At 41.3% G+C, this 23,872-nt stretch overlaps 2 protein-coding genes across 9 annotated transcripts in view; one reads left to right on the forward strand and one right to left on the reverse strand.

Annotated features, from left to right (window-relative positions):
* LOC111144574 (ring finger protein 170) overlaps positions 1–8,713 on the reverse strand; it is a 47,115-nt gene extending 38,402 nt beyond the window's left edge. The window contains exons 1-3 of one of the 7 annotated variants that reach the window (XM_022498935.1): positions 8,285–8,517; positions 2,737–2,812; positions 1,912–2,055 (exon numbers count right to left, since the gene is read on the reverse strand). In XM_022498935.1, coding sequence (XP_022354643.1) covers positions 1,912–2,048 — 137 coding nt within the window. In that variant the 5' untranslated portion in view covers positions 2,049–2,055; positions 2,737–2,812; positions 8,285–8,517. Of the gene's footprint in view, positions 1–1,911; positions 2,056–2,736; positions 2,813–8,284; positions 8,518–8,590 lie in introns of those variants that run through there. The other 6 variants (XR_002640412.1, XM_022498940.1, XM_022498936.1 and 3 more) reach the window with 6 other exon arrangements.
* A 219-nt stretch (positions 8,714–8,932) lies between these two features.
* Positions 8,933–23,872, forward strand: part of LOC111144603 (hook microtubule tethering protein 3) — a 110,686-nt gene continuing 95,746 nt past the window's right edge. For both annotated transcript variants that reach the window (XM_022498983.1, XM_022498984.1), the window contains exons 1-2: positions 8,933–9,291; positions 16,999–17,084. In XM_022498983.1, the coding sequence (XP_022354691.1) occupies positions 9,235–9,291; positions 16,999–17,084 (143 nt within the window). In that variant the 5' untranslated portion in view covers positions 8,933–9,234. The remainder of the gene's footprint in view (positions 9,292–16,998; positions 17,085–23,872) is intronic.

Consider the following 23,872-nt stretch of genomic DNA (forward strand, 5'->3'; position numbering starts at 1 on the left):
CTTTCGTCGCTCATATTTTGTGTCATATCTAAGAATCTTGATGTTTAAAAATCTTTTCTATAATTTTAGAGCAAACTCACTGATTTGTAATTTTAGAAATTATTTTTTCTATTTTATATTTTTTTCTATTTCTGTTTTCAATGACACATATTTATACATAAAATTTTATTTATCTCCTTGTGTTAACACTTAAATTTCTAGTTTATATCCTAGTGTCTACTTAATGATATATAAACACCTAAAGCCTCTAAGTTTATATTTATATTTATATTCTAAGTTTATAGAATTCCTGATTCTATAACAGTAATTTTAACTTTAATCTTAATTCCCTCCATACTGTCCAACTTTGTTCCTTTGCCTGTTTTTCTATTTAAAGACTAAAAGTACTTTTCTTTTTTTAAAGATTTTTATTTATTTATTTGACAGAGAGAGACACAGCCAGAGAGGGAACACAAACATGGGGAATAGGAGAGGGAGAAGCAGGTTCCCTGCAGAGCAGGTGGCCCAAACTGCTCAGGGACACCTGAGCAGAAGGCAGGCACTTAATGACTGAGCCACCCAGGCGCCCCAAGAATTAAAATATCTTGTACTTATTATCTCTATTACCTAAAAATTGAAGGATTCAATTATGAAAATTACATTTTAAAACTGTGATAGTTCCATGGAAAATATTAATATTTTTTTCAAAATACGGTATTTAAGGTGATTTTATCTCATGAGACAGCTAACAACAGGAACAATATACGGTAGCATTTAGAGCCTAGTGAAAAATAAAATACATTAGCAAATATACAAGTGATGAGAAAAACAAAAGCAAAAGAAAAAATTAAGTGCCCTTACTGCCCACAGCTCACTGACAAGTCCTTGAAACTGGGTGACCTTCCTCTAGGAACTCAGCTGCCTCAATATTGACCCCTTGCTAAGGGCAAAAGGCAATCTTAGCTTAACACTATCCTGACCCCGAAGGGTCCTGTAAATCTACCTTAATTCCTTTGGAAACTTCCTTTATCTCTACCCCTCCCACCCCAAGATATATGTTATCAATCATCCTCCATGCATATGGCCCACTGATACACATCTGAAGGGTCTCACGACTAACATTTTAATAGAAAGTAATAAATGAACTTTTCCTAACAATAGCTAGCCCCTCAAGGTCCTGGAAATCTTCCAAAATTCTTAGGAGTGCCTGGATGGCTCAGTCAGTTAAACGTCCCACTCTTGGTTTTTCCCTTCAGGTTAGGGTCTCAGGTTCCTGAGATTGAGGCCTGTGTAAGGCTCTGTACTCAGCAGGGATTCTGCTTCTCTCCTTCTCCCTCTGTCCCCCTGCCCCCCTACTCTAAAATAAATAAATCTAAATAAATAAATAAATTCTTTAGAGACTGATGCTACCTATAACCCCCTCCCAACTTGAAAATACATAATCAGTCACCCGTCAACCCCAGTGCAGCTCTTTCTGCCCACAGATCCTGTCTTCATTCTTTAATAAAACCTCCTTTTTAGGGGTGCCTGGGTGGCTCAGTGGTTGGGCCCCTGCCTTTGACTCAGGTCATGATCTCAGGGTCCTAGGATGGAGCCCCATATTGATCTATCTGCTCAGCGGGGAGCCTGCTTCCCCTTCTCTCTCCACCTGCCTCTCTGCCTACTCGTGATCTCTCTCTCTCTCCCCCTCTGTCAAATAAATAAAGTCTTTAAAAACAAAACAAAACAAAAAAAAACAATCTCCTTTTTGCACTGAAGACATCTCTAGAATTCTTTCTTGGCTGTTGGCTCCAAACTCCATTTCCACATCACAATTACCGAGCTCTATTACTCAGTTCTTTAAATGAAGTATTAAAAATTACTAGAAGCAATCAGAAAGCAGTGGCCCTTGCAAATATACATTATTTCAATTCTTTTGTCCTTTAGTCTCACCTGAAAAGTGCATATACCAGGGTAGCAATCAAAGCGAAACTGACCACAACTGCCACAAGTACTTGGTCACTTACTCCTTCTATGACTGAATCATCATCCAATTTCAAACTTTGAACTTCACCTTGATATTTGGCCATTCCAAGTCTAAAAGATAAAGAAAAAAAAGTTACAAATGACACAGTGAAAATAACATATACTAATCAAAACCACACAAATATAACTGACTTCTAATATATATAATTTTTTAAAGCGCCCACTTAAGGAAAGTTGCATTAAGGACAACTCTAGTGGAGATTCTCCCGTTAATGAGTTCTTTAAAATTTGCCAGACACATTATTTTGGAGTACAAAATTTTATTTCCTTTAAGATAAACAATTACTCTAATTTATCATCTATTCACATTTTTTTAAAACAAAATCTTTAAAAACACCCTTTCTTTTTCAAGCTCTGTTCCTTTAATCTTAAGGAAAAAAAGACATTCCTCATGGCCAACTGCTCTTCTCATTCTTGTATACCAAATCAATTCTCCCAGTAAATCAGATCCCTCTTCACCCTCACAGCACTGAGTGGGTCCTAGAATGTACCATGGATGGATAGGGAAGGCAATGTATTTTCTTCTTCTGTAAATATTCCTGTATTATCTAGCATAGTGCTCTGCACACAGTAGGACCTAATAAATATATGTTTAAATATGAGTAACTTACCTTACTTATAATGTTAGTAATTTGAAAAGTAAAAGACATTTAGGCTATAGGACATTTGTATCTATACTAAGATTAGTTGAATTAATGAAAATTTGGGGGCTTGAAAAACTATTAGCCTCACCTGGAACTAAGCTCAGCTTTTGGTTGAGAATTCTTTGAACTGCCTGGAATATGGAATCACTCTGAGGCTGCATTTCCTTATGAAGAGAAAAGGGAGGATATGAAACTCTCCTTCCCATACACTAAGCTTCAGAAAAATGTAATACCCAATTCCTATAGGTATGAAGGGAAATAACCCAAGTATCAGAATCCAAGTATCACAGGTAATTCACATTTTTTATATTGCAAAACAGAAAAATTTAGTCTCTTAAGACCCTTAAAGGAAAACGTAAACATATGACTATTATAACTAAAATAAAATTCTGTATCTATGTAACTTATCGCACTGAAAAGTTTGTCATCAACCTAGTGACTCTGTTAAGAGGAAACTTTGCGAAAGTCTAACACCCTTGAAAGAATCTGAATTGGCTGCTGAAATAAGGAAAGTACCTTATGGAAGAAACCTAAGCAAAGAGATCAAAGCCAAATTCATCTTTACACATAGTAATAGCCAATGTATCAGGAACTTTCTAATGATGGGTTTCAAATGACCATTACGCCACACACCAGGAAACTCAAAAGCAGCTCAAATTTCATTATTTCCATTCAAAAGAATAATCAAACGAACTGCCAACTGAAACTGAATAAACAGCCTCAAATAATCTAGGGGTGGGTCATGCAATAAATTTAGGTGTTTATTTTACCAGGTTCCTTTTTATTTTTTTTAAAGATCTTATTTTTAAGTAATCCCTAAACCCAACGTGGGGGTCAACCCCATAACCCCAAGATCAAGAGTTTTAGGCTCCAATGACTAAGCCAGCCAGGAGCCCAGGTTTCTCTTTTAAAATTATAGAAGCTTTCTACAGCTGTGTCAAAAATCCTGTGGGCAGTGAGAACTACTTGCAGCTGTACAAAAGATAACCAAAATGTTATCCCCTTGTGTCAAGATTTCCAGTCTCTTCTGAATCTAATTACTTCACAGAGTTGTTAATGACTTTTCCCAATGGTATTAACTTTGGGCAGTTTACTACTGAAGGGGAGCAGAATTTGTCACCCCCAAATCATGATTTTTTTCTTTTTTTAAAAAAACAGCAAAGGGGGCGCCTGGGTGGCTCAGTGGGTTGAGCCGCTGCCTTCGGCTCGGGTCATGATCTCAGGGTCCTGGGATCGAACCCCACATCGGGCTCTCTGCTCAGCGGGGAGCCTGCTTCCCTTCCTCTCTCTCTGCCTGCCTCTCTGCCTACTTGTGATCTCTCTCTGTCAAATAAATAAATAAAATCTTTAAAAAAAAAAAATAAAAAAAAATAAAAAAAAAATAAAAAAACAGCAAAGGAAAAGTTCTGAAACTCAAGTAGAAGTTACCCTTCCGTGAAAGAGACATTTACAAGGGAAATCTCCATTTGTAAAGGTATCTCCCTCTCAATACCTGAAGAGGACTAAATCCCTACAGACTGTTTTGGAGAAAGCACTGACTTAAATCTGCGTAACAACTTTACCCTTGTTTACTGTGCTTTTCCTGGTAACCTCCCATAACTGTGTCTCCCCCCCACCCCCAACACTTTTGTCTTTAGCTGAAGGTGGTATTTAATATGACTGCTTGGGCCATTTGGGAGTTTACTCAGTTTTCCTAGGTACCGCCCATGTACACAGGAAGTTAATAAATTAAGCTTCTGTTTTTTTCTCGTTAATGTCTTTTATTACAGGGGAGTCTCAGCCAAGAATCTAATAGGGTAGAGGGATAGTTTTTTCTTCCCCAGACTCCTTTCTATTTTTTTAAAATGGGTTACATTTGTTTCAGTGTCCTTCCACATATAATCAAGGGTAATGTGAGTAAATTCCACTGCATGAATTATGTTTTTTCACTCTGCTGTATATTTAACTTCTTTGTAAATAAGGTATTGCTTATGATATTGCTTCAAGCACAGTTCCAAGAGCTCAGAGATCCCAGGATGCTCTAAGTATTGCAGAGCCACATAATGTTATTTGCATCATTTTACTGCAGAAGCTCCCGATGTTATTGAAAGGAAGAGTTATTTTTTACTTCCACAAATTCTGGTATTCCCAAAGAAAGTGTTTGGGCAGAGAGAAGGGAGGGGAAAGAAAGTGTCTGGGCAGAGAGAGGGGAGGAGGGGAAAAGGCCACTGATAAATTCCTGAGAGGAACAGGGTGGTCAGCTGTGTTTTCCTGTCACATGGAAACCCCAGCTAAAGCCAGCGCTCTCACTGGGAGAAGAGAACTATTAATGACTGACCTTGTTGGGGGCTTCCAATAGCTCAATTTCCACTAGTAGTTTTTCTTATAATCATAGTTTTAAAATGGAACTATAGGAGTTCAATAGTTCAAAAATGGGGTGATGCAGATCTGAGGATAAATGATAAAAAGAAAATTTTCTACTTAAGATTACATAATACCTCAATCTTGAAAAGTCAGTCTTTTCGATCTGAACTTCAGTTCTCCAACTCATGCATTACAAGGTTAGATCTTGTCTAGACCAGAACTGTGAGGCTGGTTTTGCCCTAAAGCACAGGCCCTCAACTCAAGCCTGCCTGGACATAAAGAGTCCAGATTTTAGTTCCAGTTCTACTACCACAACTGTGTTCCCACTTAATCTCTAAAGACCTTTCATTGTCTGCAAAACTGGGCTTGAGGTTTCTTAAGTTCCTTCTCCCACTACAAATAAGACAGTAAGAGTTACCAGGACTTCATTTTTACTATTTGAGATTCACAGAAACAAAACACCATAGGTCTTGGAAACTGGGTGGTATAATTGATAGAAGCCTGAAGAGAACTGCTTTCTAGCTTCGGTTTGCTATTTATTTTTTAAGATTTTATTTACTTCTTTGACAGAGAATATAAGCTGGGGGAGTGAGAAAGAGAGAAGCAGGATTCCCGCCAAGCAGGGAGCCTGACGTGGAGGTGGATTCCAGGACCCTGGGATCATAACCTGAGCCGAAAGCAGGTGCTTGAAGACTGAGCCACCCAGGCACCCCTGGTCTGCTGCTGATTAACTAGCTAAGCCTTATTGAGGAATAGCTTAATGGCAGAAAAGCGTAAGCTCTGGAGTCAGACAACTATGTACTTACGTAAAGTTTGCATCTCAGCTTCCTCATATGTAAAATATATAAAATTAATTTTAACCACACCAAATGCCCACTTTTATGTAATCTCCACACCCATCATGGGCCTGAACTGACAACACTGAGATCAAGAGTCGCATGCCCTACCTACTGAGCCAGCCAGGTGCCCCCCAAATGCCCACTTGTTTGACACCCCCCCAAAAGGTTTTTGTTTAATGGACTTTATAACGAGATAATGAAGGTATTTAGCATATTGCTGGGCTCATCATATAGGCTCTCAGTAAATTCAAGCTACAGTATTTTGATTACTAATTTTTTATAGATTTTATTTTTAAAGTAATCTCTACACCCAATATGGACCGCAAACTTAACAATCCCAAGATCAAGAGACACATGCCCAACCATCTGAGCCAGCTAGGCATCCTTGATTACTATAATTAACAACTGTCAAGAACCATTATAAAACTTAGTCGTGCCTTCCCCATAGCTGCACTATGTTGCATCTCAAATTCAAAAATTTTAAGGTTTTATTTATTTATTTGACCGAGTGAGAGGGATGACAAGTAGGCAGAGCAGCAGGCGGTTGGGGGGGGGGCAGGCTCCCCGCCGAGCAGAAAGCCGGAAGTGGGACTCTGTCCCAGGACCCTGAGATCCTGACCTGGGCCTAAGGCAGAGGTTTAACCCACTGAACCACCCAGGCGCCCCTCAAATTCTCTTTAATCAAAGCTATAAATATGTACTCCCCGGGAATACTCCATAAATTTGGGAGCATTGCCACGCAGGACACTACAGTGTTTATTTAAATCTGATAAGCAGCTATAAAAATAAGTAAGTCTGACACACAGCTATAATAGATGAGAACTAGTCTCCAACTAACCAGAGTAAGGAGACAGCTAAAACAAGTTGCACTCACCTCCTTGTTTTTTTCCAAAACTTTCAGAAAAAAATAATTAAGAATAAGGGAAATATAGGAAATTGCATAACTTCCAAAGGAGAAACTCGGTCTTTTTACCCAAGTTCATGTAGAAACATGATAATCATCACTTCCATAGATAATTACATACAAGAAGCTTTTAATATAATTTCCTTCATTGAGGGTAATTGGAGCCATAAATGAAATGTCAAGAACACTGCAGTATCAAACATAAATGTATTGTGGGTGAGCAGTCAAGACTGAAAAAGGAGGCTTAGGTCATTTGTGTCAAAATCTTGAAACCTAAGCAGCTGGAGTGAAGGTGTTCACTATACCAGTCCCTCCAGAAAAGGTTAGCATCTTGTACTCCACTTCCAAAGACAAGTTGCAGGTGAGTCAGGCTTCAGTCAATGTAACATATACTTACTGATTTTATGTGCCCAACAAGGGTTAAAGGTCATTAAAGTGCTAGGGACTTAGCATGGAATGTAAGAACTCTGGTTTGACCGAGATCCAGAGGCACCAACAGAGGAAACAAGGCCAGTAGTACACATTTATTATTTCTAAAGATTTCTCTGCCCATGGTGGAGGGAAGAATACTTTTTTTTTTAAAGACCATTGAGAAGAGTCTAGGTAAGATTTTTCTTACATTTACAAAATAAATTCATCACATGTGAATTGTTAACTGGGACTCTGTAAGGCATCATTAAAAACTCACCTGATTATGAATACTCAAAGATAAAACCTACTCCTAATGGGAAAAGGGGGGCTCCAGAACTTGCAAACCAAAGACGTGCTCTAGGAAGTTATGTTTGCTGCATTCCAAATAAATTTGGCATTACCTGATAAAGTTATGTATACCCCTAGGACTCAACGATTCTCCTAGGACTCCAAGACATGTATCCTAAAGAAACCCCCTACAGATTTGCACTAGGATCCAGGTATAAGAATGCTTACAGCACTCTTTTTAGTACCCCCAAACTCGGACAACAAAACGTCCATTGACAGAATGGTTACGCTGTTACAATCATACAATGGAATACTAGGCAGCAATAAAAATTACCTATAGATATATACAAATTTACTATAAATTCAAAGCCACAAAATACACTGATCCCATTCATAAAAGTTCAAAAACAAGCAAAGTAAAACTGCATCGTTTAGGCATGCATATACAGACAGTAAAGCTAGAAAGAAAAGCAGGAAAGTATCATACAAGTCTAGGGACGAAACTGTTCTCAGGAAGGAACACTAGGTGTGGGTAGGACTCCTGAGGGGTGAGCAGTGTTCTTTTATCCGGGTGTTAATCATTATTTTTCTTTAACCATGTACGTTGTATGCACTTTTCTGCATAGGTCGTATCGCATAAAAATATATTGATATCCCTGCAGAAACCCACGCCTCTACAAAGGTGGGTGCTCGCGGCGGACCACCCGCCGAGCCATCCAACAAGAAGGCCGCCTGCCAGCTCCGCACGAGGAGAAGCAGGCCCTAGAACGGCCGAGGTCCTCGCGGACTCACAACTGGCGCACACCCTCTCCCTACTACGCAGCCGAAGTTTTCAGGGAGTCGACGCTCACCGCGACCTGGGAAGGGACGGCTGGCTCTTCTCACCCGGCCCAGCGCCCAGAACCACGAGACGCCCGCCACGTCGGCCCTTCCACCGCCTCCGGAACTCCGGGCGGGAGCCGGGAGGCTCTGGGGCTCAGCCTCGGGCTTCCTAAAGGAAGGCGGAGCCCCGGGATCCGAGGCGGCGACTCCCCCCTGCCCCGAAGCCCGAAGGCGACCCCGGGGCAGTCCCGCCCACGCCAGAGCGCCGGCCCCCGGATCCGGGTGGGCGTGGCCGGCCGCGGCCCGGGCGGCTGGGAGGGGGAGGGGGCGCGTACCTCTCCACCGCAGAGGATACCTCGCCAATTCCCGGTGACTGAGACTAGAGATTATTTCCGGGCACGGCCCCCGCCACCCCTCCCAGGCAACCACTAGGTCTTTTTTAATTAGGAGTGCGGACACCGGCGCACGCGCACTGCCGAGCTTCCGTGAAGCTGCAAGCGGCCAGGCGGGGAAGACCCGCCGCCGCTGCCGCCGCCCGCCGCCGCCGCCGCCCAGGGCCGGGCGCGTGCGCGCGGCGACACGCAGCGGGCCGGCGTCGGGGCGCGCGCCGCGGCGGCGGCGGGGAGGCGGGCCGGCCCGAGCGTGATTGTGCGCAGTGGCTCGTCCGCCGCGGCTCTGGCCAGGGCCGGCGCTTTCCGGAGGAGGGGTGTGGGGGCTGGAGGCGGGGACGCGAGGCTGCGGGCGTGGCCGGAGGCGCGCGCGGCGGGCGCGCGGTCCCGAGTGAAAGGAGAAGGAGGGGCAGCGGGGGTGACGGTGCGATAGCCGCTGGCAGCGCCGGGGCGGTCGTCGGCGGCCGGGGCTGAGGAGAAGGTGGGCCAGAGGCCAGGTCAGCTGCCCCGACCCTCGGACGCAGCCCCAGAGCGAGCGGCAGCGGTTTCTGGTGAGGCGGGGAGGCACTGCCGAGCCCCAGCTGGGGAAGATGTTCAACGTGGAGTCGGTGGAGCGGGTGGAGCTGTGCGAGAGCCTTCTCACTTGGGTATGTGGTGACTGGCGCGTCGGGGAAGACCCCCTCCCCTAGGCCTTCTTTCCGGGATCCCCCACACTTGTGGCGGGGGGCGAGCGCCGAGGGCGGCGGTGCCGTCACATCCGGGGCCTGGGGCGGGCGGAGCCGGGGGCCGCCGATGCGGGCCGCGTCGACCCCGGCGGCCGGGCCGTGCGGTGGGCGGCGGGGAGCGGCCGGGCGGGGAGGGGGGGACTCGGCCCCGAGTGCGAGGGAAACTTGCCGGGCTTGAGGTGTTGGCTGCTCTGCGAGTGGAAACCGGCCCGGTGGAGGCTAATGATGGGGCGCGGGCGGCACTGTGATTAGGATTGTTGTTGTTTGCAGCTGACGAGGCGCGGGCGCTTCCCTCGCGCTGCCGGGGACGCCGGAGCTCGGCTGTCTCTGCGCCGGGCGCAGCCGGTAGACGCACTCGGAACCCCTGGTTACGACGTTCCTCGCCTTTGTTGTAGCGTTCACAGAGCAGTGGAGGGGAGCCCCTTGCGGGATGAGCCGGGTGCCCTGGAAGAGAAAAGTACTTTGAAGGGAGGGTAGGGAAAATGCGGAAGGGCATCCAGAGACGGTATTTAAGATGCGAGATACGCTTCGGAGATGAAAAAGTCAGCCGCGTGGAGATACTTATTAAACTATAAAAACAGTTCTGGAAGCTAAAACCCAGGCTGTGTTTCACAAACCTAGGTGTCCGTTCTTGGCCTGTGCGTTTGTATGTATGGGGTCCGCAGAGCCTCGGGATAAACCTAGTGCTTTCTCCAGGAGTTTTACTCACTGCTAAAAATGTTAAATGTCATTTCTAGAATAGGACACTAATATATTTATTGAGGTGACTACAGCATTAGGGTTAATGTTAAAGATAAGATACAGATGTCAAAAAAATTCTGTTCAGGGGTACCTGAGTCGTTTCACATCTCTGAAATGTTATGTGTTACTTTCCTGTGTGGGGGCACTTCCACGGAAAGGTTAAAGAAGCATTGCATTAGGTAGGTTGTAACAAAGGTAGTGTAAATACTCTGAGGTTTTTTCTTTCTTTTTTAAGATTTTATTTGAGAGAGAGAGAGAGAGCAGTAGCAGGGGCAGAGGGAGAGGGAGAAGCAGACTTCCGTGCTGAGCTGGGAGCTGGACATGGGACTTGAGCCCAAGAACCCTGAGATCATGATCTGAGCTGAAGGCAGATGCTTAACTGAGCCACCCATGTGCCCCTACTCAGATTTTCATAATGTGTTCTGTGAATCAGATTAGGTCTTCTGAAATAATACATACGCTGCTAGGACTTGATATGTTCTATAATTTTTATGTTAGGCTATTACTGGGATTTCAGGGTGTTTTTTGGTTTTTGCAAGAATATATAGTTAACATATAGCTTACAAATATAGTAGGCTCCAATTTCAGACGAGAAGGGTTTCATTACTGTATTTTAGAGAAGAGGGAAACTATTAAGCTGCATAATGTGGCCAAGGCATGGGAGAGATAAAGGAAAAGAATGACCACATTCTTTGATCCTGTGGCAGGAATAGATTTGGCAGAGGTTGTAAACAGAAGATGGGGATCTTAAGGTGTGCTTTTTTGAGTCTGTACAAGTAAGTTCCTCCCTCAATGCTAGAAAAAGGCAAGAGGGCAAAGATGAGGAAGCGAACTGAATCTGAAGTAGGGCTACATGGTTTAAAGTCTAGAAAGACAAGTCTTGAAAACAGGTGTATGTGAAGGCCATCTGCAAAAAGATGGTGATCATTGCAGTTATTTGAGTGAGAATTGCTAATAAAAATATAGAGGAAGAGTCTTGGAGAAGTTTGAGGAGACACACAGTATGAGAGCATCTATTTAGGATCTGGTAAATGTCAAGAAAACAAAACCTAGGTTATCAGATTCCCTGAAAACCAGGGAATATGGTGTTGTAGAAAAGAATTTTTGAATTGTCACTGGAAGGCCCAAAAGGGAAAATTTATGGAAAAAATAAGATTGGAGATTTTCAGTAACAACTGGAGGGGCAGAGTCTCTGCAAAGATGTACAATTCTAAGATTTGGAAACATTTTAAAACCTTGTGCATTGAAATCTTTCAAAATAAAGTTGAGTTTAAATGCTGGCTTCCCTTTGTCATTATAAAAAGCAGAATAAATATTTATGCAGAAAATGAGGTAGCTAAAAGTGTACATTTAGCCTAGCATTCCCCTCATATCTGGAGGCCAGCTTATGCTGCCAACAATTCCGAAACCAAGTGTAAGGGGGAGAAAAGTATGCAATACGCTCCAAAGAAGACTCCCATTAGCACGCTTGGCTGGCTGAGTCAGTAGAACTTGTGATTCTCAATCTCAAGGTCCTGAGTTCAAGCCCAACAGTTGGCATGGAACCTACTTAAAAAAGAAAAGACAAGACTCCCATTTGGACTAATTTACTCTACATAAGCTTACAGCCATGTTGGTCATGTGGGTTCTGTGCACAAAGAAGATTAGGCGGTAACTTCAGCACTTGGCAAGGTACAGGCAGCTGCCCGTGACCTAGAAGATCCAAAAACTGAAAGCTCAGTACTACGTGTTTCATTCTTTGAGCTGACAGCCTTACCGAATTCAAGAACCTCCATGCTCAATTACTGAAGATCATAATTAGGATCTTGAATATCAAAAGTTTATTTTCACTTAGTACTTAGCATTTAGTACAGGTAGGAGGTAGATAGTACACTTTAGAAATTCTTCCACTTTAGAACTAACTTTAGAAATAGTTAAAATAATGAAAACTCAGGCACTTAAAAGGGATGACTATTAGTTGTCTGTCCAGGATTCATTTATGTGGACATCGAATTGCCTTAAATGCTGGATAAATAGTTGTTGTATCAGAATGCCTCCTAGCCCAAGAATCAAATGTTCCAAATTTTTGTTGAAAGAGGAATAGTTAGGAAAAGACAGAGTATCCTTCTACCAGTGGAAAACACCTTAAGGTTAAATTCCAAATTAGAGTTTATGCAGCAAGCAAGTTCAGCAGGATGTGCTTGAAAATTTCCACTCTACCTCCTCTCCCCACCCTGAGTCAAATTGTATTCTTACCTGTTACAGAAATCTGCCCTGCCTATTGCACCTGTCAAGCCTAATTTCTTGAACTTTACGTGAAAAGATTGTTCTTTCCTAGGTTTTAGACACTAAAAAACCAGAACAAATCTGGAACGCTATCAGTTTAGTGGGAAAAGAATCATCACATAGGCTAAGTACATTTCTTCTGCGAAACCCAGCAACATTAGCATATCCTTGTAATTTTCATATTACTTAGTTAGAGAGAGGGGGAAAGCAGGCTCCCCGCTGAGCAGAGAGCCCGATATGGGGCTCCATCCCAGGACTCTGGGATCATGGGATCATGACCCGAGCCAAAGGCAGAGGCTTTAACGCACGGAGCCACCCAGGCGCCCTAGATTCTGATTTCTAACAGGTTTCCAGGTGATGCTGTTGTTAGTGGCCTGGGGACCATATACCTTGAGAACCACTGCTCTAAGAGCAGGGATTTTTTATTTTAGCATTATTGGCATTTGGGGTTGGAGAATTCAGTTGCAGTGCCCTGTGCATTGTATGACATTTAAAAGTAGCAACCCTATGGGGCACCTGGGTGGCTCAGTGGGTTGAGCCGCTGCCTTCGGCTCGGGTCGTGATCTCAGGGTCCTGGGATCGAGCCCCGCATCGGGCTCTCTGCTCGGCGGGGAGCCTGCTTCCTCCTCTCTCTCTGCCTGCCTCTCTGCCTGCTTGTGATCTCTCTCTGCCAAATAAATAAATAAAAAATCTTTAAAAAAAAAAAACAAAACAAAAAAAAAAACCTATAAAAGTAGCAACCCTGGCCTTTGCCTACTAGATACCAGTAGCACACACCTATTTGTTAAAAACAAAAATGTCTCTTAGGGAGCAAAACCACCCTGGTTGAGAACTGCTGTGGAGATACTAATTCCAGGTGATGTCCTGTTTTACTTTTCTCATGCTTTTGTGGGGGAGGGTGAGAGGGAGGTTGGGAGATGTTAATAGAGCTTCTTGGAATTGAAAGAGAGGTTATGATCTTTTAGGTAGAATTTCACACCTTAATGCACTTAGGTGTAATTATCTTTAAATTTTACTGTGCTGATCTCCAGACACATCCTGTAGATGTAAACTCAGTTGATGAGACTAGTAGATGATAGATATTTTAAAAATTAAAATATTCATATACCATAAAATTCGTTCTTTAAATTTTTCCTTTAGAGTGTTTTTTTAAATGCATTTATTTTTTTTAAATGCATTTATTTATTTAAAGATTTTATTTATTTGACAGATCCCAAGTAGGCAGAGAGAGAGGAAGGGAAGCAGGCTCCCTACTGAGCAGAGAGTCCGATGGGGGGCTCCATCCCAGGACCCTGGGATCATGATCTGAGCCAAAGGCGGAGGTTTAACCCACTGAGCCACCCAGGCGCCCCTCCTTTAGAGTGTTTTTAAGATTCTCTTTATTTGACAGAGCACAGGGGTGCACAGGAAGGGTGAGTGGGAACCTCTCTGATGAGGAGAGAGCCCGATAGGGGACTCGATCCCAGGACCCCTGGATCATGACCTGAAGGCAGATGCTTAACAGACTGAGCCACCCAGGAGCCCCAGAATACATGCTTTTAAAATGTACAATTCAGTGGTTTGTGGTAAACACTTTTTATCATCCCAAAAGGAAACTCCATAAAGCTAGATTTCCTTTGGCACCTGCTTTTATTTCAAGCACAGGTGGACTTCATGTAGCCTTCATGATCAAGTATTTATTTACCTTAAGAGCCAATATAGAGAAAGTAATTGTTTAGAAGCCACATTTTAAAAATCAGAACAAAGATAAGTTTTTTCTAAGTCCCAAGAGAGAAATAGAATTTTAGAACTAAATTATTTACATTTATTGAAGAATTATCTGCTTTATTGAGTTTTTTCCTTTTAATTGGTCAGAGACCGTTTTCTAATCTGCTTTGGATCAGAGGGTTGCAAATGCCCAACCAGTGTCCCACCACATAAGAATTATTTGATGAGCATGTTAAAAGTCAATTCCCAGCCTTCTGCAACTTGCCACATGATTCTGATGTACATCAGGTTTGGGAACCACTGCTTTTAAACTTTTCAAAATACCTAGTTTACATTCATTTTCTCATTTATGCCTTTAGCAGAACACCTCTCCATAAGGTATTTTTCCCAATTGCTAGATTAAAAAACTCTTAAGAGAGGTAAACTGGCACATCCAGGTTCACACAGCAAATTAAGAGCAAAGCTGGGGCTTTCAAAACATGCTCACTTGGGGCTTATTCTGTGTCAGACATTGTGTTAAGATTAGTGGTTAAGAGATAAATGAGATGTGGCTCTCACTGCTGTCTCTTTTTCCTCTTAAACCTATGAGAGATGAATTTATCAACTGTAAAATGAAAGCAGGTGCTTATCTCATTTTAAACTACATTGTTATCACATTACTATTGAGACAGCTGGAGATAATATAGAATAAAATTTTATATCAGTTCCTGCAGATATTTATTTGTTCCATTTATTCATTTACTAATTATATTGAACCTCTGCTGTATATGAAGTTAGTGTCAGGGGATGGCTTCTTTTCATTACTCTCCCAAATGGATATTTAGATAAAAACTATTTGCTATGTGATCTCTAAGATAATTCCTTTAGTTTCCACCACTGTAATCCTCACTATTCATAAGACTCTCCCATATAGGAAATATAAAGAAGCTACTGACTGCATTTGTCTGTAGCTTTTTTTTTTTTTAAAGATTTGATAAATGATACAGTACAGAGAATTAGATACTCACCTACTGTTACTAAGTGAGAAAATTACTAAAACAATTACGAGAATTAAGGGCAGTTTGTATTTATCAAAAATCTTAAAATGTGCATACACTTTGACCCAGTAACTTCACTTCTAAAGAATCTTTTTTTAATTATTTTATTTACCTATTTGAGAGAGAGAGCATGAGCACACCAGTGGGGCAGGATGGGGGGACAAAGGGAGAGGGAGAAGCAGACTCCCTACTGAGGAGGGAGCATGATGTGGGGGCTCCATCCCAGGACTCCTGAATCATGACCTGAGCCAAAGGCAGATGCTTAATTAACTGAGCCACCCATGCACCCCCAGTAATTTCACTTCTGAGTATGTAACCCAATAAATAAAAATGTGAGAAGATTTGAGTGTTATTCCCAATATTTCCATTGTCTCTACTTAGTTTGACCTCATCTGTGTTAATAATATAAACCTACAAAAATAGGTCTCTGTGCCTCTTCTCCTCCAATCCTTTCTTCATACTGCAGCCAGGATGATTTTTTTTTTTTTTTTAAGATTTTATTTATTTATTTGACAGAGATCACAAGTAGACGAAGAGGCAGGCAGAGAGAGAGAGAGAGAGAGAGAGAGAAGCAGGATCCCTGCTGAGCAGAGAGCCCGATGCGGGACTCGATCACCAGGACCCTGAGATCATGACCTGAGCCAAAGGCAGCGGCTTAACCCACTGAGCCACCCAGGCGCCCCGGGATGATCTTTATACAGCGCAAATCTCATGGCTTCAGTCTCATGGAGTCCTTTGCTTAGCCACCCTCCTACCTCATTGCTCTTAGAATAAAGTCCTAACGTGACTTATGAGGTTTTGCACAGTAATGCCCCATCTTTCACCATTATACTCTTTTCCCTCTTCCATCTCTTCCTATTCCCACCCCCCCATCCCATGCTAAGCTGTTTTTCATTCCTAGACTGCATCCCACTCACTTCTAATCTTTGTGTTGCTGTTTGCACATCCTGTCATACTCTTTCATTTTGCTAATCTATAAACTGGGAGAGCATGGCCGCATCTGTCTTTTCTCAATGATTTATTTCCTTCTAAATCTTGGTTGCACTACTGGGTATAATCATTGTTGGCTCAGCTGTATTATCTTATGGAAATAATTTCTATTTCTCAGCCATGTCATGCTGACCAGCGCAAAGTTAGTTGTTAGTTTTTTGTTTTTTTGCAAACTTAGATCTAATTCACAGTACATTTATAATCAAAATTGAATATCTAACCTCAACTATAGTGAATGTGAATTCTATGTCTGTTTAAAGATATTTTGGTTTTGAATAAATGAAATCTCTGTCTGGCCAGCCTTAAGCACGTCTTTTTCACAAAATAAGCTTCACATTTTTTTTTTTTTTTTCAATTCAGTGGCTCAATTTTTTCAAGGACCCAGTTCTTTGTATTCCTCTTCTCTGTCTTAGAGTGCATCAGCCTCTTCCTAAAATATATTCTGTTAAGAGCCCTAAGATGACTGCTGGTGGCAGTTGAGGCAACATACTTGACCGCAGCAAGAGGAGATTGGCTCTTCTTTCCTAGAAACTCAAGTTTAAGCATCTCCCTCCAATTCTTTGGTTCAAATTGTCTTTGCCCCGTGAATCCTAAGTTAGTCACTGGTAGAGGAAATGGAGTTACCATGACTTGCTTAGATTGGTCATCTGTGAGGAGAAGGAATGCTGGGGTGTCACCAGGTGTCCACCTCAATTTCTTTTCTACCTAAGGGACAATGAGAACCTGCAGGAAATTTCCCATAAGGGAAAAATTTTCCAACTCTACTGCTTTTTAAAATTTATTCTAACTATCAAAATGAGATAATCACAAAAGGAAGCCTAAGAAATCTCCTGTGTAATTAACCAGAGAATCTCCCCCCCCCACCAACCCCCCTCCTTTTTTTCCCTAGATCCAGACATTTAATGTGGATGCACCATGCCAGACCGTGGAAGATTTAACGAATGGGGTTGTGATGGCCCAGGTTCTTCAGAAAATGTAAGAATTGCTTTATGTTTTTGTATAGTCTTATATGTGAATATTTATTAGATTGAAAACATGGACGAAAAATAATGTTCCCATGAAATGTGTGTTGCGTGTAGAATAAGAGCTTATAAATGTCCGTTTTAATTTTGATGGCATGTATTTGTTTGGTATAGATTGGCTGAGAGTTTAATTAGGGCCATAATTGTTTAAACACTCAATTGGTTTTAGCAGAATTATTTGTTCTCGTTTTTTTTTTTAGCATAAGCTTGGCAGAAATTTTCACGTTAATGATATTTTCTCATTGTGGAAGAATCTAGAGGCTTGCTTTCTCTTTCCTCAGGATTTTGTTCAAATGTTGTTACATCTATGAAGCCTCCCCTGACCATTCATATAAAATAAGTGACAGCCATTGCCCTATACTCTGTTGTATCCCTTTTAACGTTTTATGTTCTTCTTTGAGGTATGTAACACCATCTTATATACCATATATTCATTTGTTTTGCGATGCTCCCCCCACCACTCATGTGAGATCCACACAGAGGCAGGGAATTTGTTTTGTTCACAAGGTTTGGTTTTTGTCTGAATCATATGAAAATGCCCTTTGTAGGTCACAAGTGGTTAAATATCATCAGTTTTTCATGATTCAGCCTGCATTATAGATACTCATGTCACCAAATGATTAAAAGAATAACATTCATGTGTGGGATATATGAAACATATCCGATTCTTCTAAGTACTTGAAAAAAGCAATGGTTGTAAAATTGATGTATGGCTATCTCCAACTTGATCTAGGAAATTTTCTAATAAAACATTACTTGTAAATTTAAGAAATCATAAGGCTCAATGTGACTTGTGGGGTATACTTTTGTCTTTTGAAGCACTGAGCACTTGTAGGCCTTATGTTATTAGAAGATTTGCATATGACTATATGGGATTTCCTGAAGTTTTGGTAAGAATCCATACCAACAGTAAATGAATTCTTCCTGTTCACTTTGCAGTGAGCTATATAGAGTTGCCCGTCTGAAAAGCAGTTCAGATGCCTGCAATTCATAGACTCTGTGTGTCTTTAGAATGAGGGACTGATGCTTGGAAACTAGCTTGCTGTCGCTTTTCTTCTGTAACTACATGGCACATCTCTTCAGATACACAGGAGCATAGACTTTTTTTTTTTTTAAGATTTTATTTATTTATTTGACAGAGAGAGATCACAAGTAGGCAGAGAGGCAGGCAGAGAGGGAAGCAGGCTCCTCGCAGAGCAGAGAGCCCGATGCGGGGCTTGATCCCAGGACCCTGAGATCATGACCTGAGCCGAAAGCAGAGGCTTTAACCCACTGAGCCACCCAGGCGCCCCGGAGCATAGACTTTTTGATGGAGCTTGAAAAGTCTCATTTGAAACCTGATTAGGCTTGGTTCTGGCACTCTGAGAACAGGGATCCTGTGACCTCTGAGTGGTTCCCTAATAATTTTTAGCCTTTGAATGGTCTAGAGAGTTTCACTGAAGCTAAGTAAGCTTTCCAGGTATGTGTCAGTAAATGAATTTTTTGCTTAAGTTAGTTAATGTAGGACTTCTGTCTTTTGCAGAAACCAGAAGAACTGTATGCGTGTATTGTTTTACCAAATCAAGATCATAGCATATATTATGTTCTGCAAACTAGTTAATTTGCCAAGGTCTTGTAGGCGTATTTCTCATCCATACTTAAGTTTTTTACCTTTTTTCCCAAAAATGTCTTCCTTTTTTTCCTTTTGTCATGGTAAAACATATACAGAAAAGTATACTAAAAAAAGTGATGAATATGTACATGTGTATGTATATCGTGTATGTATTTGTGTATACACATCTGTGTAACCACCACCCAGATTAAAATATATAACCTATCTAGGCCCAGATGGTTCCCTCACGACCCTCTCTAATCAATAACCCTTTCCCAGTAATAGCCATGATTCTGACTTCTACACCAGCAATTAGTTTTTTTTCTGTTTTTGGACATCTTATAATGGGAATCATACAGTATGTATTCTGTCAGACTCCTTTCACTCAAGGTAATGTCTGAGATTCATACTGTTGCATGTTATCTATTTTAATAACTGTATAATATGTACAGATTCAAGGAAGTTCAGTTCCTCCTTGTCTCTTTGATATTTATTGAAGGGCTACTTTGTGTCCAGCACTGGTGATACAGCGGTAAGCCACAACCCAATAGCCTTCAGAGAGTTTATAACCTTGGGAAAACCAGATTTTTAAATAACTATGAAAACAAAATTGCTATTATAACTGGTGCTACAGGGCAGAAATACACAATGTTATGAAAGTTTGTAAAGAGACATATTTAGCTTAAGTCACATTTACCTGAAAAAATAAAGATCTTAAATCTGAAAGATGATCGGTAACAAATTTCTTAGCATACAGAAGATGGTATACAGAGGAGGCCATACCAGCTGATGGAGTGTCGTCAACAACACCACCAAAAGAGAGAGGGATCATGTTATAGAATAAGAATGGAAAGAGAGATGTTGCCAGACCATGTAGGGCCTTGTATCTTTATTTCAAGGGATATGAGAAGCAACTTGGGTGGTGTGGAGGCAGGGAAGGGTTGACAGGGTCAGATTTACATTTTAAGTTTTTATTTAAATTCCAGTTAACATACAGTGCAATATTAGTTTCAGGTGTACAATGTAGTGAGTCAGCACTTCCATGCAGCACCTGGTGCTCATTACAAAAGTGCCCTCCTTAATCCCCATCACCTATTTAAACCTTCTCGTAACCATCAGTTACAATTGAGAATCTATTTCTTCCTTTGCCTTGTTTTTCTTTTTTTTTTTTTTAAGATTTTATTTATTTATTTGACAGACAGAGATTACAGGTAGGCAGAGAGGCAGTCAGAGAGAGGAGGAAGCAGGCTCCTTGCTGAGCAGAGAGCCCAATGTGGGGCTCGATCCCAGGAGCCTGGGATCATGACCTGAGCCAAAGGCAGAGGCTTTAACCCACTGAGCCACCCAGGCGCCCCGCCTCTCTGTTTTTATCCCTTTGCTCTTTTTTTTCTTAAATTCTACATATGACTGAAATCATATGATACTTGTCTTTCTCTGACTAATTTATTTTGCTTAGCATAATACTCTAGGTCCAGCCATGTTGTTGCAAATATTAAGATTTCATTTTTTTGATCGCTGAGTAACATTCCATTGTATATATGTACCACATCTTCTTTATCCGTTCATCTGTTGATGGACATTTGGGTTGTTTCCATAATTTGGCTATTGTAGATAATGCTGTTAAACATTGGAGTACATGTAGTATCTCTCTGAATTAGTATTTTTGTGTTCTTTGGATTAAATACCCAGTGGTGCAGTTGCTGGGTCATAGGGTAGAGATATGTGTATGTGTGTGTGTGTGTGAGTGTGTGTGTGTTTGATTGTGGGGGAGGGAGGGAGCGAACAAGTAGGGCAGAGAGAGAGGGAGAAGCAGACTCTGCTGAGCAGGGAGCCCGATGTGGGGCTCGATCCCAGGACCCTGAGATCACGACCTGAGCCAAAGGCAGATGCCTAACAGACTGAGCCACCCAGGTACCCCAGGGTAGTTCTGTTTTTTTTAACTTTTTGAGGAACCTCCCTACTGTTTTCTGCAGTGGCTGCACCAGTTTTCTTTTTCTTTTTCTTTTTTTTTTAAGTTCTTATTTAAAGTCCAGGTTCATTTACATTTTGAAAATATTCTGGCTGCAGGGGTAAAATGAGTTAGAAGATGCCATAAAGGATAAGGAGTGATCAACTGGAAAGAAATTTGTAGTAAATCAGAAAGGAGATTATGATACTTTGGATTAGAAGGTAGTGAAGAAGGTGGAGACAAATGGATGACCCAAAATAATAGAGACAAACAAATGTTGATGAATGATAACAGGGTGTGAGCAAAAGGGTGGTATCAAAATTGACTTTAAATTTCTAACTTTAGCAAATACACAGAAAGGGGGACAAACCGCTGATGTGGGTCTGCTGAAAGGGAATCTGCTGTGGAGGAGTGCTGGATATATCATGGGTTTAGTTTGGGGGACATTGAATTTGAGTGGTATTGAGACATCAAGAGAAAAATGCCAAGTTAGCATTAGATCATGTAGGTCTAAAGTGCAGAAGAGAAATCCAGAATCAATTTGGGTATCTTAATTAAAGCCATCAGTGTGGATTAAGTAAGTCACTTAGGGAATAGTATAGCATAAGAGGAAATACGTGTAGCCTGAGCCTTGAAGAACTTTGACAATTAATTCTGGTTAGAACCTCAAACAGAGGTACCAGAGAAGTATGAGGAAAGCCAAAAGAATGTGGGGGCTAAGCAGAGAGTTTCATTGGAAATTGCAGATCTTTTCATTTTGTCTGAGCTGAGAAGTGAAAAACTGTATTTTTCTGTGGTTTTAGTAGGAATTTTATCAAATATGAATGGGCCTAAGTATGTTTCTTGTTAGTATAAGATTTTCTTTCTTCAGCTTTTTAGTCATTTCTCATCCATCTGCTTTCCAGCTTCCAAAATGTTATTGCTATTGTCGTCTTTCTCTCTTTTTGTCCGTGTAGGTTCATGCCACCCCCCCTTATTTTTTAATTAATATGACTTTGTGGTGTGTGTTTTTTGTTTGTTTGCTTGTTTGTTTGTTTTAGAACAGTTTTAGTTTCACAGCGAAATTGTGATGTCAAGGAGTTGCAGTATGGGATGACGAAGTTCTGGGGGTGGATGATAGTGATTGATGGTTGCACAGCGGTGTGAGTGTACTTAATGCCACTGAACCTCACACCTAAGTTTAAATGACATTTTATGCTGTGTATATTTTACTACTTGAAAAAAATGTTTTTAAAAATTGAACGTAAAGTATGGCAAATTTTCACACACTCCTTGCACCACTGCACAGGGCCTTCCCCCACTATCAGCATATACACCAGAGTGGTATATTCGTTGTAATTGATGAACCTACACCAAAACATCATCACCCAAAGTCCCTAATTTATATTAAAGTTCATTCTGTGTTTTACATTCTCTGTATGGGTTTGACAAATTCGTAATGATATGTATCTACCATTGTAGTATCACACAGAGTAGTTTCGCTGCCCTAAAAATCCCCTTTGATCTAGTCATCCTTCCCTCCACCCCAGACCTCCAGCAACCCCTGATCTTTTTATTGTCTCCATAGTTTGCCTTTCCCAGAATGTCATGTAACTGAAATCATACCCATATGTAGTCTTCTCATATTGGCTTCTTTCACTGAGCAGTATTGCATTTAAGATTTCTCCATGTAGCTTGATAGTTCATTTCTTTTTAATGCTCCCTCTTTCTTGCAGCTTTGGTGAGATGAAATTGACACATAGTAAATTGTACATTTTTAAAGTATAGGATTTGATAAAATTTTTACCTATGTGGATACCTGTGAAACTATCACTGTAGGCAAGATAACGAACATATCAATCACTTCAAGAAGTGTTTCAGTCCTTCCTTTGTGCCACCCTTTCTTATGCCCAGGCAACCACTATAGATCAATTTGCACTCTCTAGAAATTTGTGTAAATGGACTCACACAATATATTTTCTTACTTGAGGGAGAAGGTATGGCTTCTTTCATGCAACATAACTATCTTGAAATTCATGTTGTTTCCTGTAATAGTTCATACATACTCTATGGTTATACTGTGATCTAATTACGTATTTATTCATCTGCGGATGGACATCTGGGTTATTTCAGTTTGGGACTATTACAAATAAAGCCATCTCTGAACAGTAGCATACAGATTGGTTGTATGGACGTATCCTTTCATTTCCTTCTAATAAAATCCCACCCAGGAGTGGAATGGTTAGACCATATGGTCAGGTGTGTGTTTAATATTTAGGAGACTGCCAAAGTGTTTCCAAAGTGGATATGCTGTTTTTGCTTCCACAAGCACTGTGTGAACGTTCTTATTTCACCAGTATCACCATCACTTGCAAAGGTCAGTGGTGTTGGGGTTTGGGGGAGGGGCGGCGGTTTAAGGTTTTACATTTAGGTAATCTCTTTTTTTTTTTTAACATTTTATTTATTTATTTGATAGACGACAGTGAGAGAGGGAACACAAGCAGGGGGAGTGGGAGAGGGAGAAGCAGGCTTCCCGCTGTGCTGGTAGCCCAACTCGGGGCTTGATTCCAGGACCATGGGATCATGATCCAAGCCAAAGGCAGACACCTAACTGAGCCACTCCTTAAGTAAACTCTACAGTTGGTGTGGGGCTTGAACTCACAACTCTGAAATCAAAGAGTCACATGCTCTACCGACTAAGCCAGCCAAGTTCCCCAGTTTTGTTTTGTTTTAATTGAAGTATAGTTGATAAACAATATTACATTAGTTTTGGGTGTATAAAGCAGTCTTTTTGATTTTAGCCATTCTGGTGGCTATCTAGTAATAATTCACTATGGTTTTAGTTTGTATTCCTGTGATGCCTAATGTTGTCCAGCATCTTTTCATGTTTTTACATCTATATATCTCCTTTTGTGAATGGTTTTCCCATAATCTTTTGCCTGTTTTTTTACTTAAATTGTCTTACTGAATTTAGAGTTCTTTATAAATACAAAACATAAAAACCAAATACAAGTCATTTTTCAAATGTATGTTTTAAAACATTTTCTTCCCATCTGTGGCTTCCCTTTTTTTTTTTTTTTTTTTTTAAGATGTGTTATTTATTTATTTGACAAAGTAGCCAGGGAGTGGCAGAGGGAGAGGGAGAAGCAGGCTCCCCATTGAGCAGGGAGCCGGGTATAGGGCTGGATCCCAGGATCCTGGGATCATGACATGAACTGAACCT

Source organism: Enhydra lutris, unplaced genomic scaffold, assembly GCF_002288905.1.
Source record: "Enhydra lutris kenyoni isolate GAN:26980312 unplaced genomic scaffold, ASM228890v2 scaffoldscaffold11, whole genome shotgun sequence".
NCBI classification, from domain to species: Eukaryota; Metazoa; Chordata; class Mammalia; order Carnivora; family Mustelidae; genus Enhydra; species Enhydra lutris.